Genomic DNA, 18196 nt, shown 5'->3' with positions numbered 1-18196 from the left:
CAAACCATACAAAGCTTTCCTAAGGTGAAGAACTTTTCCAGATGGAGATGGAGTTTCATATCTTGGTGGAGGATCCATATAAACTTTTTTAATTCACCATTTAAAAAGACATTTTAAACGTCCATTTGATAGATGAGCTAATTCTTAATAGCAACTACAACTCTGAGACTTCTAACTTAAGTCATCCTAGCTACATGTGCAAAGGTTTCATCATTGTCTATGCTATATTATTTGGAATAGCTCTTGGCTACTAGAGAATCATCACTTTGGGTTTTTACTTAGTACACCCATCTGCATTATATGGTCTTTTTCCCTTTTGTGAGGTCTTCTAATTCCTAGGTTTTGGATTTTTCTAAGTCTTCTAGCTCATCTTTTGTGGCACCTATCCATTCAAATAATTTTGGCTTGATTATATGTAGTGGGTTCAAAATAAGGGAACATTTTGGCTAGGCATGGTCTATAGGAAAAATGATTCATGATATAATACACGTATATCTGGTTGTCAAGGTGCTCTATTAAATCTTCTAAGGGTATTAGGTTCATGTGTTTCAAGGTTAGAATACCTTTCTAAAGCACTAGGTTGTCTATCATTGCCTCTTCTATTATATTGAATAACTAGAGGTTTATCTCTATCCATCTCATCATTTACACCACCAGGAATATTTGGTTGAGGTTCTTCATCAAGAGTGTCAAAGCTCAAAGGCTCATCATTGCTTTTAAGAAGCATTTATAATAAAAAGAAATAATCATTAGCTTTCTTAGGCTCATTTTGATAAAATAAATTTTCTTTTTCTAAAATTGTCACGTTCCTAAAAATATAAAGTTTATCATTTTTAAAATCATAGCATCTAAAGTCTGAGAAAAACACAAGGTATTGTTCTTGATGACAATTTGTCATTTTTTTTGTAAGAATAAAACATTTACATCCAAAGAGCCTCAATCTTGAATAGTCAAAGGGGATTTTGTAAAGTTTTTTGAAAGGTGAGATATTTTGAAGTTTAATAGAAGGCATTTGGTTAATAAGATAAACAATGGTAAGTGAAACTTTGACCCAAAATTTTTTGGAGCATTTTTTGAAATGAGTAGGGTTTTAGTGGTTTCTATTATATATCTATGTTTTCTTTCGGCCAATCCATTTTGTTGAGGGGTATTAACACAAGATCTTTTGTGTACAATATCATTGATTTCCTAATACTTTTTGAAATCATTTGACATAAAATCTTCCCCCGAATCAGAGCGACAGATAGATATATTGGTTTTGAATAAGTTTTTAATTAGATTGTGAGAAGTTTTGAAAATTTCAAACACTTTATATTTGTACCTAAGAAAATAAATCCACGTATATTGAGAATAATCATCCATAAAGATCACATAATAAACATAACATAACCACCCTTTAAAGTAATATGTGTTGGACCCCATACATCCAAGTGTATTAATTCAAGCGGTTTAGTAGTAAAAAAGGTCCTCCTTAAAAAGAATAACTTTCATCTTTCCATGAATGCAATCAGTGCAATAAAAAAATTCATTACAAAACTTTCTCAAACAAGGTACATTGAATAAAGATATGCTAGGATGTCCTAGCCTTAGATGCCACAAAGTATATCCAAATTTTGTATATTATAACAAAATGTGTTTTTAGGAATAATCAATCCATCTTTGTAGTAGCGGTCTCTTTCTACATGCCTTTCCCCAATCTGCTTCCTGATCTGGAGATCTTGCACTAAGCATCAGTTCGATGAGAAACAAATACTACAACCATGAATCCATGATAGATTATTTGAGAAATTTAAAGAAAATTTAAATTAAGTTTTGGAACAAATATAATTTTAGGAATAGAAAAGTTTGAAGTCTTTGAAATTCCTAATTCCTTTTATGTCGAGAGGAGCCATGGACGGTGAAAACATTATATCTACATGAATTAGTACTCTCTCTCTCTATATATATATGAGAATTGAACCTATTAGGCCTCATTTTTCATTCTGCCCCATGGTTTTGAAGTGTTTTATGATAGATCTAAACCGTTAGATGTGTTTAGCCTGCTCGATTTAGTGGGAATCGACTCCTGGATCATGTTTTTTTATTATTAAAAAACATGTTTTTATGAGCTGGAAAAAACTAGTACCTTCGTAGCCATTGATTTTGGATCACCGGGAAAACCTGTATATAGGTCAGATTTCGGTGATCTAAAAGCCGGTTTCTACTAAACAAAACCTATAGATCACATCTATGGTGTTAGATGCGAGACAAAATACCAAAAAATGCAATTTTTAGAGGGCAAAATGAGAAGGTGGGTAGGAGTGCATTACTCTCTCTCTCTCTCTCAATATATATATATATATATATATATATATATATATATATATATATATATATATATATATATATATATATATATATATATATATATAGCCGTGTCCTTGTACCCTCATTTTTTGAAATTGTCGTATTGTACCCGTACCCAGGTGACAGATTCATACATGGTTTTCAATCTAGTTTCTTCCATAACCACCTCGACCAAAATCTCGTGCAAATGTGGGAGATCCTCCTTACGGTGGATGACACACTTGCTCAAATTCGGGTCTAAGACCCTTCATAAATTGAGAAATTTTCTCTTAAAGTATTTGATTTTTCCTTATTCTAGCATCGTTGGGTGTGAATAGTCTCCATTTTGACCATTTGGTCCCATAGCCTTTTGAGAGTTCCATAGTTTTCTCTAATACCTTTATCACCTTGTTTACAATTATGGATTTTATCACGCAAATCCCATTTGTGTGCACCATCCTTTTGCGTGTAGGTTTGCTTGATGAAGACCCATGCTTCATCGGCTCTTTCGAATTCAAAAATATTCTCACATAGCTCTTCACACATACTTTCCATTAAAAAGGATAAAACTTTGGCATGTCCAACTTCCCACTCTTCCAAGGCTTTCTTATATTTTAAAAGAGCCTTCTCTCTCTCATTACTCTTAAGGGTTTCTTCTTTGGTCTTCCCATTTTCACCCAAAATAGATTTAGTGAGAATAGGTTGAGATTTCGTTAAGGAACCATCAACATATTGCCACAAATCTTTTCCAACCAATATTCTTTTTATCGTGGTGACCCTCATACTGTAGTTGGTCCATCAGAACAACTATTACAATTTCTTTATCCCCCATTGAAAAGGGGGAGATGAAAAAGAGGAGAGAAAAAGAACATAGATGGAGAAAAATGTTGATGGTGAGCTTTCCAAAGCTAGAGAGTCCCTGATCACTCGATCTACCTCTACCCAATCTTGTTCACCATGCTCCTTCACTTTAAGATCACCAAGGCTCCGATACCATGTAATGAAAATAAAAAAATACAAGTAGATGCTTCTTATGGGCTTACAAACACATTAGCATGTGTGCAACCAAGGACCACTTATAGGTCAAATACAAGAACACAAGTACAAGATCCACTTAGGGGCTAGAACATAACAAGGACAAAAGCTACTTAAGGGCTAGAATACAACGTAAAAAAATATAAGATTTATCGAGGTTAAAATGCTTGAGACATGCATAATTCAACATAAGGGAGATCCCCTTTATATAGGCAAGAGGGACTCTCTAGAAAAAGAGATCTCTACTATGCCGACTTTCTTCAAGTTCTCAAGAATCAATTTTGTAATGTTGTCCAAAATAAAGATATTCATGTGTGACATAAGAGACTTGGACATCCCAATATTGTGAAAATTTCATATTTAACTTTTGTTAAACATTTTTGTAAAGGAGATTTTACATGTAATGAATGTATTCTTGGGAAAATGAAAAGTTTACCCTTTTATCAAATATTCATGTTTACAACAAAACCTTTTGAAATCGTTCATTCCGATGTATGAGGTCCGACTCTTGTGATATCTAAATGAGGATTCTCATATTATGTGATTTTTGTTGATGATTACACTAGGTATTGTTGGATATACTTTTTCAAACATAAGCATGAGGTTTTTTCGACTTTCAAAACTTTTCATATGATCTTAAATCAATTCAATGGGAACTTAAAAATCCTTAGATCCGACTCTGGAGGAGAATACCTATCAAACGAATTCAAGAGTTATCTTGAAAGTTGTGGTATTCTCCATCAAAAATCTTGTCTTAAAACCTTTCAACAAAATGGATTAGCCGAACGAAAGCATAGATATATTATTGAAACAACTCGAACTTTGCTTATTTCGCAAAACATTTCAAAAAAAACTCTGGGCTGAGGTAACCCTTACATCAGTCTATCTCATAAATAGACTTTCATCAAAAAATTTGAACAAAATTTTCTCTTTTGAAAAATTATACGAGAAGGAACCTGACTATAGCAGATTAAGGGTGTTTGGATGTAAATGTTTTGTCCTTACGTATAAAAATGATAAGCTTTCTCCAAAGGCCATTCCTTGCGCCTTTCTTGGTTATTCAGAAACTCAAAAGGGTTTTCGGTGTTATGATGTTAAAAATGACAAATTGTATGTTTCCAGAAATGTGAGTTTTTTGAAAAAACTTAGTGGTTTCGAAAGTCTTGTATCTCATGATGAGAATGTGGATTATTCTTTTTTATTTAAAATGTTAGCTATATGATGCTACCAGTAGGACTATTCCTCCAAGAGAGGAGAACCTACAAAGGACTGAAAGACATAGGAAAGCTCCCTCTAGGTTTATCTCATATGACTCTTTCTCACCTAAATATAGGCCACGTCTTATTGCCATTCATTCTTACATAGAACTTAGAAATTTTGAGGAAGCACGAAAATGTTCTGAATGGGTAGAAGCTATGGGGAATGAACTCGGTGCTCTGAGAAGAGCCAAGACTTGGGATTTTCAAGATGTTCCTAAGGGTAAGAAAACAATAGGATGTAGATGGGTATTTAAGGTAAAAACTAAGAGCGATGGATCTCTTGAGAGATATAAGGCGCGATTAGTTGTAAAGGGATACAATCAAGAATATGGGATTGACTATGAAGAAACTTTTGTCCCTGTAACCTAAATGGTCACTGTTCGGTGTCTCATCACCGTTGCTTCAATCAACAAATGAAACATCTATCAAATTGATGCTAAAAACGCCTTCCTAAATGGTGATCTGAATGAAGAGGTATATATGGATGCTCCACCAGGAATGAAAACTCCCAAAGGAAAAGTGCTTCGCCTTCGCAAGACACTTTATGGTTTAAAGCAAGCCCCTAAGGCTTGGTATGATAGGTTTAGCTTCGTAATGTTAGAAAATGACTTTTCTTCCTGTTTCACTGACACTGCCTTGTTTGTAAGAAAAACCAATGTAAGGATTGTCATTCTGCTTTTATACGTGGATGATATGCTTATAACTGAAAGTGATTCTAAAGGGGTTAAAAGTATAAAATCAATCTTAAAAGATAGATTTAAAATGTCTTATTTAGGTTTTCTAACTTATTTTTTAGGTATTGAAGTAGCATACTCTCATAGCGGGTATTTTTTATTTCAAACTAAACATGTCTCTGAGATTATTGACAGGTCAAGTATTACGAATGATACAGTTTGTGAAACTCTCGCTATAGTGGGAGCCAAAATGAAAATTGATGATGATATTCCTCTCTCTGATCCCACCCCCTACAGACAACTTGTGAGATCATTAATGTATCTAGTATTACTAGACTAGATATAAAAGTTCATACTGTAAGCCAGTTTCAGCATGCACCAATATCGATTCACATGATTGCAATCCTGCGGGGGTCGTAAGATACATAAAGGGTACACTAAATAAAGGAGTATTCTTATCTTCTTCTTCTGAATTAAAATTAATTGCTTATACTGATTCTGACTGGGAGGTGACCCAAATAACCATCACTCCACTACTGTTTTTTTGTGTTTTTAGGAGATTTGCTGATCTCATGGAGATGCAAGAAGCAACAAAAAATGTCTTTATCCTCAACTGAAGCTGAATATCGTTCCATGACAACTACTACCATGGAAATCGTTTGGATTCATCAGCTGCTAGAAGACATGGGGATCTTATTAGAAGGGCCTACCAAACTATGTTGTGATAACAAGAGTGCAATTTATATTGCTAAAAATCATACTTTTCATGAGCGGACTAAGCACATTGAAATGGATTGTCACTATGTTCGTGAAGCCTATCAGAAAGACTCATCGATCTTCTATATGTTATTTCAGAATATCAGTTGGCAGACTTCTTCACCAAAGCTTTGTGCTCCGCGATTCAACTTTCTCCTTGGCAAACTTTTGGTCATCCTGCCCCAAGGTTGAGGGGGGTGTTAAATTATATATCAAATATTGTAATCTTATATATATTTTATATATATAAAAGGTAATACATATACATATACATATACTATATATGTGTATATGTATCTACCTAATTATATATATAAAATATATATTTCTTTATTATTAGCCATAGGGGTAGTTTAGTCATTTCACCATTCTTGCACATATTCATTTTACAAATATGCTTGTATTTTTGCTTTTCTATTTTTTTTAATTCTTGTACTTTTAGCATATGGAGGGGCCCACCCAACATGATCGTTGGGCCCTCCAACGGTTATAATTATAACCGTTGGAGGGGTCCCAACGATCATATTGGGAGCCCCTCCATGGCCTCTCATGTTGTATAAATAAGGGTGATCCCCCCCCCTCCATGGCCTCTCATGTTGTATAAATAAGGGTGATCCCCCTTTAGTTCTAACATGCTTTTGTAAAGACCCCTTTGGGTTCCCATATATTGAAGTTGATATTTTATGCTTTTGTGCATGTGTATTTGTGCCTTTGTGCACTTGTGAGAGTTCTCCTTTGTGCCTTTGTGCACACTTCGTGTTTCTAGCATTGTGTTTCTACTCAAGATCTCTTTTTATAGAGATTTTCACAAATCGGTCATAGGTTGTACCTAATGGTACTGGCAAAAAATTCAACGATTTTCTTGCCAGTATCATATCACAAAGATGCCGCCCTTCTAGAGGGTTAAATTTGACAACGTGATTCCTCATATCGGACTATGGTTACGAAAACAAGACAGAGAAACAATATATTCCTGACAACATCGAACCAATCAAATCGCCATAATCATCAATCGTGTAGGATCATAAACCAAAGCAATCATACGAGCCATAAAGCACCAATTTTTTTTCATAAAATCGATACCTATGGAACAAAAAGAATGAAAAGAAGAAACCAAATCAGATTTCATGGGTTCCTTCAAAAATATCACCTAAATCTGATTTAGGCTCTTTTTTCCCATCTGAATCAAAAGGAAAACTTGTACCTTGTTTTGAAGTTTGAAAGAGACCGAAAAACTTGTCGGACGATCGGAAAGGAGAGTAGATCCTCCTCTTTTTCTTCTTCTCCTTCCTTTCTCTCTCTCTTTTCCTCTTTTTTTAGTTTTTATATTAGAGGCCATAGGGGGTGCCCCCCACCCTTTTAGGGCTTTCTAATGTGTGTTGGAGATAGAAGTTCCTTTATGGGTTTCTATCTCCAACTTCCCTTCCTAATCCATTAGATTTTTATTTGACTTTTCAAACCTCTTTTGTTTCTTTTTACTTTTTACCTTTTTGTTTGTTTTGCTTCCTTTTAATTAGCTAGTGAGTCCTTCTAGAAACCCTAATCAGCTAACTATCTCCTCCAATCAGTTTTGGAATTTACTTATTTTAATAATAACATAAAAAATTAATATTTATTTATTATTTATTAAATTCTCAAAAAATTTCAGAGGGTATCTTATCTCTCTGGGAGTCTTTTAAACCTTATATTTACTTAATTTAAACCTGTATTTTAAATTTAAAACTTTATTTTCATTAGATATGGATTTTAGATCTAGATCCAAATCCATGATCCAAAATCCATTTGGATCCTAAGCTGCATTGGATCCTAATTAATATGGGTCTTTGATTGAGTCCAGATCCATATTAATTTGGATCACATGGATCAGATCCAGTTCGATCAAATCCAGACCTGGCCTTGTCGAGGCGGGCTTTTTTTGAAAAGTTGTGATTTTCAGGGCAACCATAGCCTGAATTTAGAAAAATAAAATATAGTTAAACTCAGAATTTCGAGGCACATCTAACGGTATATAACTTGCATTTCGCCTGAATTTAATTCAAATTTCGCTTGAATTTAAATGTCAAAAGTAAAAGTTTTTATTATGTCTTGTTTGGCTCATTTAGGTCTTGTCAATGAGACCTGGGCCAAGCCTAGACTCAAAAATCATAACCTATCATCGAGTGTTCTACCGATATTTCTACAACACTTAACCAAAATTTCAACAATTTATGAATTCAACTAAGTATGAAAGTACACAATATTACAAGTAGGTCATAAATCATCATCATCAAGCCCTATCCCAACTACTTGGGTTGGCTTTACAAGTCTTGTTTCTCCATTACCGTCTATCTAAAGCTAAAACTTCGGTCACTTTACAATCTTTCATGTCACATTTAACTGCTTTTTTCCAAGTTTTCATTAGTGTAACGACCCCAACTCATACCCTTAAGAAGCGTGATTTTTTTTAAATCAATTGCGAAAATCTTTCCAGAGACTCGGGGCCTTTACAGTTCCATTCCCAACTGGATAACTCAACACACCACAAGAGATCTTACACTCCATCTTTCAATCCAAACCCAAACTGAATCAACTTTATTGTTTAAGAAATGATAGAGTCATGAGACAAATAAATAAGAACATCATAGTGCAAAAAGGAAAATAAAAAGAAAGAGCCTTGCTGTCCATAAAAGTCTGTCAAACAGTCATGTGATCCCCTCGTAATTCCTCTCATGAGCAAGTCGCCTCACTGGGTATCTAAGGCTGCGAAAAAATACCAAACGTTGGGTATCAAAATCCAAAGAATTCTGCGCACGAATCCCTTTAATGAAATAAATGAGCATAAAGAATACAGATAGGATTCATGTAATAATTAAGAGGGATGCTAATAGAACACTTTTCATAATTTCATAAGCAGTAATGACATTCATCATGCAACATGATGCAATATCATTAAATTCAACCATGCATCATAAGTAAGAAACATAAATAAATATGCATGATCTAATGCATAACAGGAAGATGCATGACGTCAGTGCACATGCATGAATAAATTATTATTTTTATCAAGTTCTCTTATTATATACATGTTCCTATTAAGATGCACAGAATTTAAGTTCTTTTTATTATAGTTGCCTGCGGATACACTAAACGAGTAAGAATTCCCGAAGTCAAGTAGAGTTCTTAGGGTGACTTAGCATATAAGTTGTATTTTATTTTTGGGTTCCAAACTTAGCCCTCGATCGAAACAGCCTTCAGAACATTAGATCATCCATCTAATGTCGGAACACCAGGGACCACCCATCCACAAGTGTCACTTTTCTTGGTATGCCAAAACAACAGTTGTGTCTATACACCACCCTCAGGCTAAGTGACAGATTCTCCCTAAATTATGGCAATGAGAAAGAACCTTAATATTGAGTTCATGGGCAACAATAATGCTCACGAAGTTTTTGTATTCTTTCGGTTTTCTCAAAACCGCAACTCCAAGAGTCTAACAGTCTCGACGAGACATCTCAGAAGGTACATTATACTGTTTTTTTTCTTTAAGTTATTATTAATAGTTATTTCATTAATTTACAATTCAGCATGCCAAATTAATATCACAAATTCGCATTTCCAAATGCGAGGCTTATCCCAGGACTTCAGCCCATGAAAAAATGCAGAACAGTGCAATTAAAACCACAATAGCACATATGACTTTTGAAATGCATAAACAACTAAAGCAGTGAGCATACCTGCTCAAGGCATTCCACTGCCCATGATGATCCCCTTTGATCATTCATGCATTCGTATGCAAAAATCATTAAGAACATGCTAATGCATTCATTTCATGTCACCTGCTTTTTAATGCACAACCATGCATGCCAATGACTATAAAGCATGTATTCGTACTCAGATGTATGCATTCACGTAACCATATTCAAAGCATGCTTCCATTCATGAACCATTTCAAGTAAACAGGTGCACCAATGCATGCTCTTAATCACGAATCCGTTCAACTAAGCATGTGAACATTCAAGTCATCATATACATGCCAAACATATCTATTTCATGTATGCACATGCCTAGGAAACAACAATGCATTAAATACCATGACCATGCAGTCTAAGCCTGTGTACAATATCATTCTTTTGCACACATGAAGCCACATGTAACACTTAGGCCATATACAAAAGCATATATTGATTTCGTGTGTGCGCATAGCAACAACTATATATGACACAATATAAACTCAAATCAGGATATTAGAAATGAATATAGTAGGCCATAAATGTTGGCTGCAATTTTTGCATGTTGTTGGTTTGTCTTTATTTTTTTAATAGTTTGTTTTTTTTTTTGATGGCTGAGCTGGGGGATATCTACTGATGGATTAGAGCCTGACCCATTTGGTTAAGATAGTGCAACTCTACCTGTCCATCTGTCACACATAACCTGTCTTATATAGCATGTCTTTCCAATTTTTATGTTAAAATAGGTTCTACTACTGCCTCACTATCCGGCTTTACTATGAAGAGTCTGAAAAGCTCATGTAATGAGAACTGATCAAAGCAGTTTATATTGATTTGATAATGCTTTATTGCTTGCAAAACAAGTGATTTTTTAATTTCTGTTTCGGCAGCTTGTTCTACAATATAAATACTGATTCAGTTGAGGATTTGACTGGTCGAGGTAATGCTTCAAAATGATCTTCTAAATTTTGTCCTGATTCCTACATTTTATATTTTATATTCAGTCACTGATCCAGTTACAATATCTTTGTTTCAGGCATAAAAGATTTAAAAGAAGGAATTATTGCTACTCCTTTACCCCCAAAGGCTACCTTCTTGGATGATCCCCTTCGAGTTCTACGAGCCATTCGATTTGGTACTGTTCCAGTCTTACCCTTATCAGTTTCATCTTTTACATCACTGTAATACAAGGATAGAAAAGTTGGTGACTTTTGGTCAAACAGAAAGCAGATAAGCATACATGTTTGGACAGTAGTTTATCTCATAGTCACAAATATCGCGATATCATCACGTTATATTCATCAAATAATATTATAGGTAAAATATTGCAATATTATCAACTATTACTGTTTTTACTTATTTTCTACATCTTAAAGGTGTTTTCACTTTTTCTTATTTATTTTGTACTTTTTACTTATTTCTTTTAGTATATATGTATTTTATTATCTAAACATGATATTTTCTTACTTAATTTTGTTATTATATATATATATATATATTTTATTTTTTTATGCCCTGAGATTTTCCCAAGATTTTTCCGAGATTTGTCACCAAACCGATAATATAAGGAGAAATAGCCTCGCCAAGATATAGCCGATACTGATATTTGTGACTGTGGCTTATCTGTTCTTAGTTATGGCCAATAATATAGATTAGCATGCACGCCATAACTGCAATGAATTTTTTGTTTATGATTTCTCAAGTACATCTCATCCTAGCTATTGCTAGTTTAAAATCTTTGATAATTGATATTTGATTCTTTCCTAGTTCCTTGTTAGGTTAATAGCGCGTCATGAATATGGTATTGCTTCTGAGGCTAGTTTATTTCTACTTTTTTCATAAATTAATTTCCTTAGGTTTGAACGTGTAATTATTATAATCCTGTGCACAATAGTATGCTAGTTTTTTTTTTTGGCTGACATTTTGATAATCATATTTTTCTGTGGATTCTGTCTCAAAGAGAGTTCAATATAAAACATTTTTATGGAATCAGTTTAGTGTTGGACAATAAACTCTTAATGTTTTTCCAAAATGGTGTTTTGATGACAATGTGGTCATTGAATATCCAATTTCCCATTATGTTTTTCTTTTTCTCCAAGTAGTTCTTGATCATTTGTTGAAGCATCTCTATATTCACATTAGTTTGCAATTGCCAACTTTTCCAGCCATGCGTTCCCACCAATTTTGTCAATGCCATTGTAATTTTTCTAATAGCATATTCTTCACTTGCATACATGGTATTGAACAATGATTTGGAAATCCATGTAAAATAATTTTTATGTCACCCTGTTACAAGCAACAATGTATTTGTTTGTAGGTTTGCTACCGTATGTCATGTAGTGCTTGCTAACATAAAGGACCAACGACCAAGTTACTGTTTGGATTTCAAATTGATATCAATGTATAATGCAACATCAAAAGGGCTTGGTGAGTGTAGGTATTGATGTATGATGTTGCAACAAGTATTAAACAATCAAACTGTATGAACAACATGGTCCATGCATTGTCGGAGGGAGGTTATTTATGGATGTCTACTAGATCTATTTGTAAAAGGGCATATAAATAATCAGAGCACAAACTGGACCCAGATTCATTTGTATCTCATGGCAACATAAAGTAAGGGAGATATAATTCTGATTCTTGGCTATATAAATAGCACTTGCATCGTCAAATTGCATAGGAGTGGATACAGGGTGTCTCCTTTATCAGTGTATCCATCTAAGCTGAATGATCTGTCATGGCCTTTATTTTTCTCTGTTCTTTTTAATTTGATGATGACAATTTCCATGTGGATATCTTTTATTTCCCCAACCTCTTTTCTTTACTTTCCTTTTTTGGATAATGTGTATTTTATGTTGGCAGCATGTCTTTAACGGAAGCAGATCAGGTCATGCTGAAAATGAGCGTTTTTGCTCATGCTGACATCTTGGCCATCCGATTTGCATTTTAAAAAGCTCAAAAGTCAACAAAACCACGTGGCATTCATCCAAAATGCAAACAGACGGCCACGATGTCCGCATGAGCAAAAACGCTCATTTTCAGCATGACCTGATCTGCTTTCCGTCTTTAACAAGATTTACTCTCTTTACCTTCACAAAAAGATTTCATTTTACAACTTATGGTGTCATGTTATTTAATTTGGTAAAAGCGGTTTCTTCTGGTTTCTCAGAGATATATGAAAAAGGTGAATAGTGTTTCGGGTCTGGATCCTGACCCGAATTCACTCATGCATTAGCCCAGACCCGAGTTCATTCCTGTATAAGTGTATAAGTTTGTTTTTTTTATTTGTATCAGGGTTCGGATATTACACCAGACCCGACCCGATCCACTCTATACACTTAAGTGTATTAATAGAGGCATTAGGTCACGATTTCTGTAATGAAGAAATCGTGACAGCCGCAGTCGACTTTTGGATTCCTCTTCTTGTCTCTCTCTCTCTCTCCCTCTTTTTCTCTGTTTTCTCTCTCAACGCAGGTACAAATAAAAATCTAACATGGTATCAGAGCGTAGATCCATCTAGAGGCAAAAAAAAATTTCTGGCTCGTGACAACGATCAGGAATTTGAGGTTTTCCTTTCTCTCTCTCTTTTTGTTCTCCTTCGTCTCCTTTTTTTCTGTCTGTCCCTCTTTCTGAAACTTCCTGTGTACTCATACCTCACGTGAGTTTTCCCTTTGTGAATCTGTGATTCACGTGAATCCAGATCGTGAATCTTTAATTATATTTTCTTTCTTAAATGATACATGCAATGCCTAACTAATGCACATACATCTTAAGTTATCACTTCTTAGCCATGTTGATACGACACAGACTTATCTTTCTAGATTAAAACAATGGCTCATGACGTGTTTTACATACAGGGGTGGCTTTAGCCTGGTCAGGTTCATTCACCAGGACGGGGTGAGGGACGTTAATACGAGAGAGATTCCCAACACCTTTCAACCCGATGCACCAGCTTTTCTCATGAGTACCTTGTATCCTTTACATTGCAATCTAATGCAGGGGTTTCCCCATGAAATTGTGGGAGGGGAGGAGCAACCCTTCGTACTCGAAACAAACTTACCCCACGAAGTTTTGTACCACTTGTCACTCTCCCAGCAAGTATCTTGAGTTTTAATGTCACATGATTACTTGATTACATACTTATTTTTTTCATGCAACATCAAAACTTGAGTCACTTTATGGGTCATGAATGCATTCTTATAAAGCATTGAAAAATTCATATTGTTAACATAAACTTGAGAATATACGTAAATGAAAATCTTATTCATTTCATACTTCAGCTGACACATGCATATACATAGCCAATGCAATAAAGAATATGAATATGAGCATTCATCTCAATGAAACATTCATATCATCATCATAGCATAAGCATACTTGCAGCCAACACATATTCAAAATTTAAAACATAAACTTGCATTCATTGGACCCTTTGATCCTTGATCTTAATATGTAGGCTTTATTAACTATTCAGGTCATAGGCATATTCATATAAGCTTTTGCATAGGATCAAACCTGCATACTTATTCACATATTGTATGCTATTTGAAATAAAGAAATTTACAAAAAATATGTGAATTATGCATAGGTCGACCCTCGGTCCAAAGACCAATCTTGATTTACGAAACCAATAACTCTGCCAGACTATTACAGAGCTAACAAAAAAATTTATGTTCAGTGAACAGAGCTGATATTTTCACAGTACAAAGAATTTTTTGTTAGATTTTGTATTCATAAACCGTTCATAACAATTTTTTTGTATGGGAAATTTATGAATGTTTTACTGTAGACATGCCATATTCTGTTTCGACTACCATAGAGTCATGTTCAATCCATGAACAAAGCCCAAAATTGCATAATAGATGCAAAATTTTGTTATCTTTCCAATGCAATAAACTGTTTGTCAAAACTCTTTTGAACGAGAAAGATACAAGCATTTTACTGGTCGAGGGTCTCACTGAAAAACTGTAATTCCGGGTATATGCATTCGGGTTGGGCCAAATCGGGCCACCCGAATCCGTACACCCATGATTTTTCTTGCATATTTTAAATAAAAATCAGAATAAAATACATAGTTAAATCTAATATATTTTATCTGAGATAGATCATATTTTTCCTTAACCTTTTGGTCGAAAAAATATGCCCGATATGCATATCTTTATTTTCTCAAGAATTAATTTGGAAGAATATGCAATAAATTAACTAAAATATGTAATATTTATGAAATAAAATTTAGAAGAATCCACAAACTTCACAGAATATCTAACAAATCATAATCTATCTAAAACCATCAAATCATGCATGAATCCAACCACAAAATCTACTTTCTTTCTAAATTTACCGATTTCTTTTCTGAAAAGCCTGATATTGGTAAAATTGCAATATCTTAAGATTTTGATCATAGAAATTCTTATGATTTTTACAGAAGGTCTACAATAACATATTCTACCAATACAAATTGATACTTGTAGGAAAATCATGGAATAAATTGAATATTTATAAATTTTACAGATTTCTTTTCTGAGAAACCAGTTTTTATGAAAAACTTGATTTCAAAGAAGGTTTTCTTTTGGGGAAAATGTTATTTTTCCATTGATCTTTATATCTAAGTCTAACCCATGGTTAGGAGGGTCTGATCATGGTCTAAACTCATGAAATGTCATTAAAATATATGCCAAAAACTCTATTCTTGCAAGAAAAGCATAAGTCACTTTTCTCTTGTCATAAAAATATTTTTCGTAGGATCCGACGATTCCTTTTACATAATCTGACCAATCCACACCTTCTACCAGCTAGATAAGGGCTTTATACACCCTTTAGAATCACGTGAAGGCCTTTATTGAACCCAAGAAGGAGGAAGAAACCCTAAAGGGCATGGAAAATGAAGGAAAAAAGAAAGAAAACTAACCTTATTAATCCTTTTCATGAGGGCTTCTATTCACAGTCGTGCTAAGCACATTGAGATTGACCAACACTTTGTGAGACAGAAAATTGAAGAAAAAGATATTGAGCCTGAGTTCGTCAATACTGAAAGACAAGTTGCGGACCTATTTACGAAAGGGTTAACAAAGGATCGTTTTTGGACGCTTAAAGGCAAGTTGTGCATGGTCAACTTGAGGGGGGGGGGTGAAAAAGGTGATTAGTGTTTCGGGTCTGGATCCTGTACCAGACCCAAATTCACTCATGCATTAGCCCAAACCCGAGTTCATTCCTGTATAAGTGTATAAGCCTATTTTTTTTTTATTTATATCCGGGTTCGGATATTACACCAGACCTGACCCGACCCACTGTGTACACTTAAGTGTATTAATACAGGCATTAGGTCACGATTTCTGTAATGAAGAAATCGTGACAGCCGCAGTCGACTTTTGGATTCCTCTTCTCGTCTCTCTATCTCTCTTCCTCTTTTTCTCTGTTTTCTCTCTCAATGCAGGTACAAATGAAAATCTAACAATATAATGGAGCTAATACGTTTCTGAATGTGGCATTGATCTTAATTACTGTCAGCTTTATGCTCTGACTGTTTGGTTTAGGGATTGAGACAATTGATGCCATCATCCTCTGGTGCTACTAAGATTTTTATTCTGTTTGATCCTTTAGGTGCAAGATTTGGATTCCAACTGCATGATGAGCTAAAAAAGGCTTCTTATGATGCCGAAGTTAAAGCTGCAATATCTGATAAAATTAGCAAAGAGCGGATAGGCCATGAAGTAATGTCTTGTCTTTTGCATATTTGGTGTAATATTTTTTGCAAATATTTATATAATGGTTTGAAAATAATTTGATGTGTTTTTACTTGGCACCGTGCTGGATTATTGTTTTCTGCTCATTCATGACTGCTTTTCTTTATTCAATAATCTTTTTATTTCATGCTACTGTTTCTGCAGATTGATCTCATGGTATCTGGCAATCAACCTGTAAAAGCTATGACCTATATTTGCAACTTGCAACTTTTCTGGACAGTGTTTGATCTTCCTCAAGGCACTGAGCCTGCTACCAGTGATGGCTGTGACCGGTAATGCTACTTATCTTGTCCATCCCTACATTTAGTACCCCTGTTTCTTTTATTAAAGAATATGACCTATCTGTCATTTTAGAGCACAATGCACTTCTTGTTTCTTCTTCTGCATGCCTTTTGCAAGATTGCTTTGTTTTTTGGTATTATCAAGCATGGTTTAGGAATGTCAATTTTATGGATTAATTTCTGGAGGTGCTAGTTTGGTTCATGATATTTCCTTCTTTTTATGACTGAAAATAAATAAAGGAGATTGTGGTTTTTGATTTACTTGTATTTTTCGTGGTATACTTTTGGTGACCTTGATTAGATTGCTATTATGAACAAAAAGCTTTGTTAGAGCTGACATAGCTCTTATGGATAATGCAAGAGGAAACATTTATAGTTTTATAAGGTTGAGAAATAAAGAGGAAAAAATTTATAGTTTTATGAGTACTGATGTAAACAGGCCGAATTCAGTTCGGACATGAGAGGTTTATGCTATATAGTGTCTCTGAGCCTGAGATTGAGACATCCTGTGTTGCTTCTTATTATACCGTCTATTATGCAAGGTGCCAAGGAAAATCAGAAAGCCAATACTAGAACATTTATCACATGCACATCATACATAGTTAGAATCACTGTAGCTAAGAGCTCTAGTTTCATAGTGCAAGAAAAGAATAATGCCAAATGCATGCTGCCCATTCTTATTGTATGATCCTTAAGACTGCTGCCGTGTGCACTGTTTTTTGAGCACTCATGTATGATTTATAATATACATGATGCAGATTATACTAGTAAAAAAATAATCAGATAAATTTAACTGCCCACTAACTATCTATAAATAGTTAGATTTTTAAGCAACTAACCATCTGTCATTTCAAGTTTACTATTAGGTCATGGAGGCACCCACCTTTTTTATGCCCTCATCAAGGCATGCCCAAAATACCAACTTTGCAGCATGCTTGAGTTGCAACAATAAGTTTCCTTTTTTTTTTGGAATAAGCAATATCTAAACCAAGAAAATGCTTCAACGCTTCAAATCTGTCACATCAAACATGTTAAGACATGTTTTTGTATTGCAAGTAGTTTGTTCACCATCATCTGTAGTGATATATCAAGGTGGGTTGGTGGTAACTTTTGAAGAAATCCTAGTAATGTAACAATGTAACTATGGAGTTGAATTTTTCAAACCATGCTCTATGAGCCTACTTTTGTCCCCATAGAACTTGTTGAAACCAATACACTTTCATTTACGTTTGGGGTACTTGTGGTCAATTGCTTATAAACTTATTCCATAAAACCTCTATTAAGAAACACATTTTTCATGTCCAACTGCTATAGTGTTTATTGCTCAACCGCTGCTACTGTAATAAGAGTTTGAATGATGGTTACTTGAGCAGCACATGCAAAGTTATATGCAAATCTGTTCCAAACTACTGGTAT

General features: G+C 34.4%; 1 protein-coding gene across 2 annotated transcripts in view; it reads left to right on the top strand.

The window, feature by feature from the left end:
• Positions 1–18196, top strand: part of LOC149817126 (tRNA nucleotidyltransferase cca2-like) — a 161463-nt gene that overhangs the window by 18939 nt on the left and 124328 nt on the right. For both annotated transcript variants that reach the window (XR_016427727.1, XM_089987872.1), the window contains exons 5-8: positions 10647–10696; positions 10793–10891; positions 16357–16466; positions 16644–16771. Coding sequence is in view for 1 of the 2 variants with exons in the window: in XM_089987872.1 (XP_089843998.1) it covers positions 10647–10696; positions 10793–10891; positions 16357–16466; positions 16644–16771 (387 nt within the window). In the remaining variant the exon portion in view is untranslated. The remainder of the gene's footprint in view (positions 1–10646; positions 10697–10792; positions 10892–16356; positions 16467–16643; positions 16772–18196) is intronic.

Source organism: Nuphar pumila, chromosome 14 (assembly GCF_984573655.1).
Source record: "Nuphar pumila chromosome 14, dmNupPumi1.hap1.1, whole genome shotgun sequence".
Taxonomy (NCBI): domain Eukaryota; kingdom Viridiplantae; phylum Streptophyta; class Magnoliopsida; order Nymphaeales; family Nymphaeaceae; genus Nuphar; species Nuphar pumila.
This window is presented reverse-complemented; position numbering and strand designations above follow the sequence as displayed.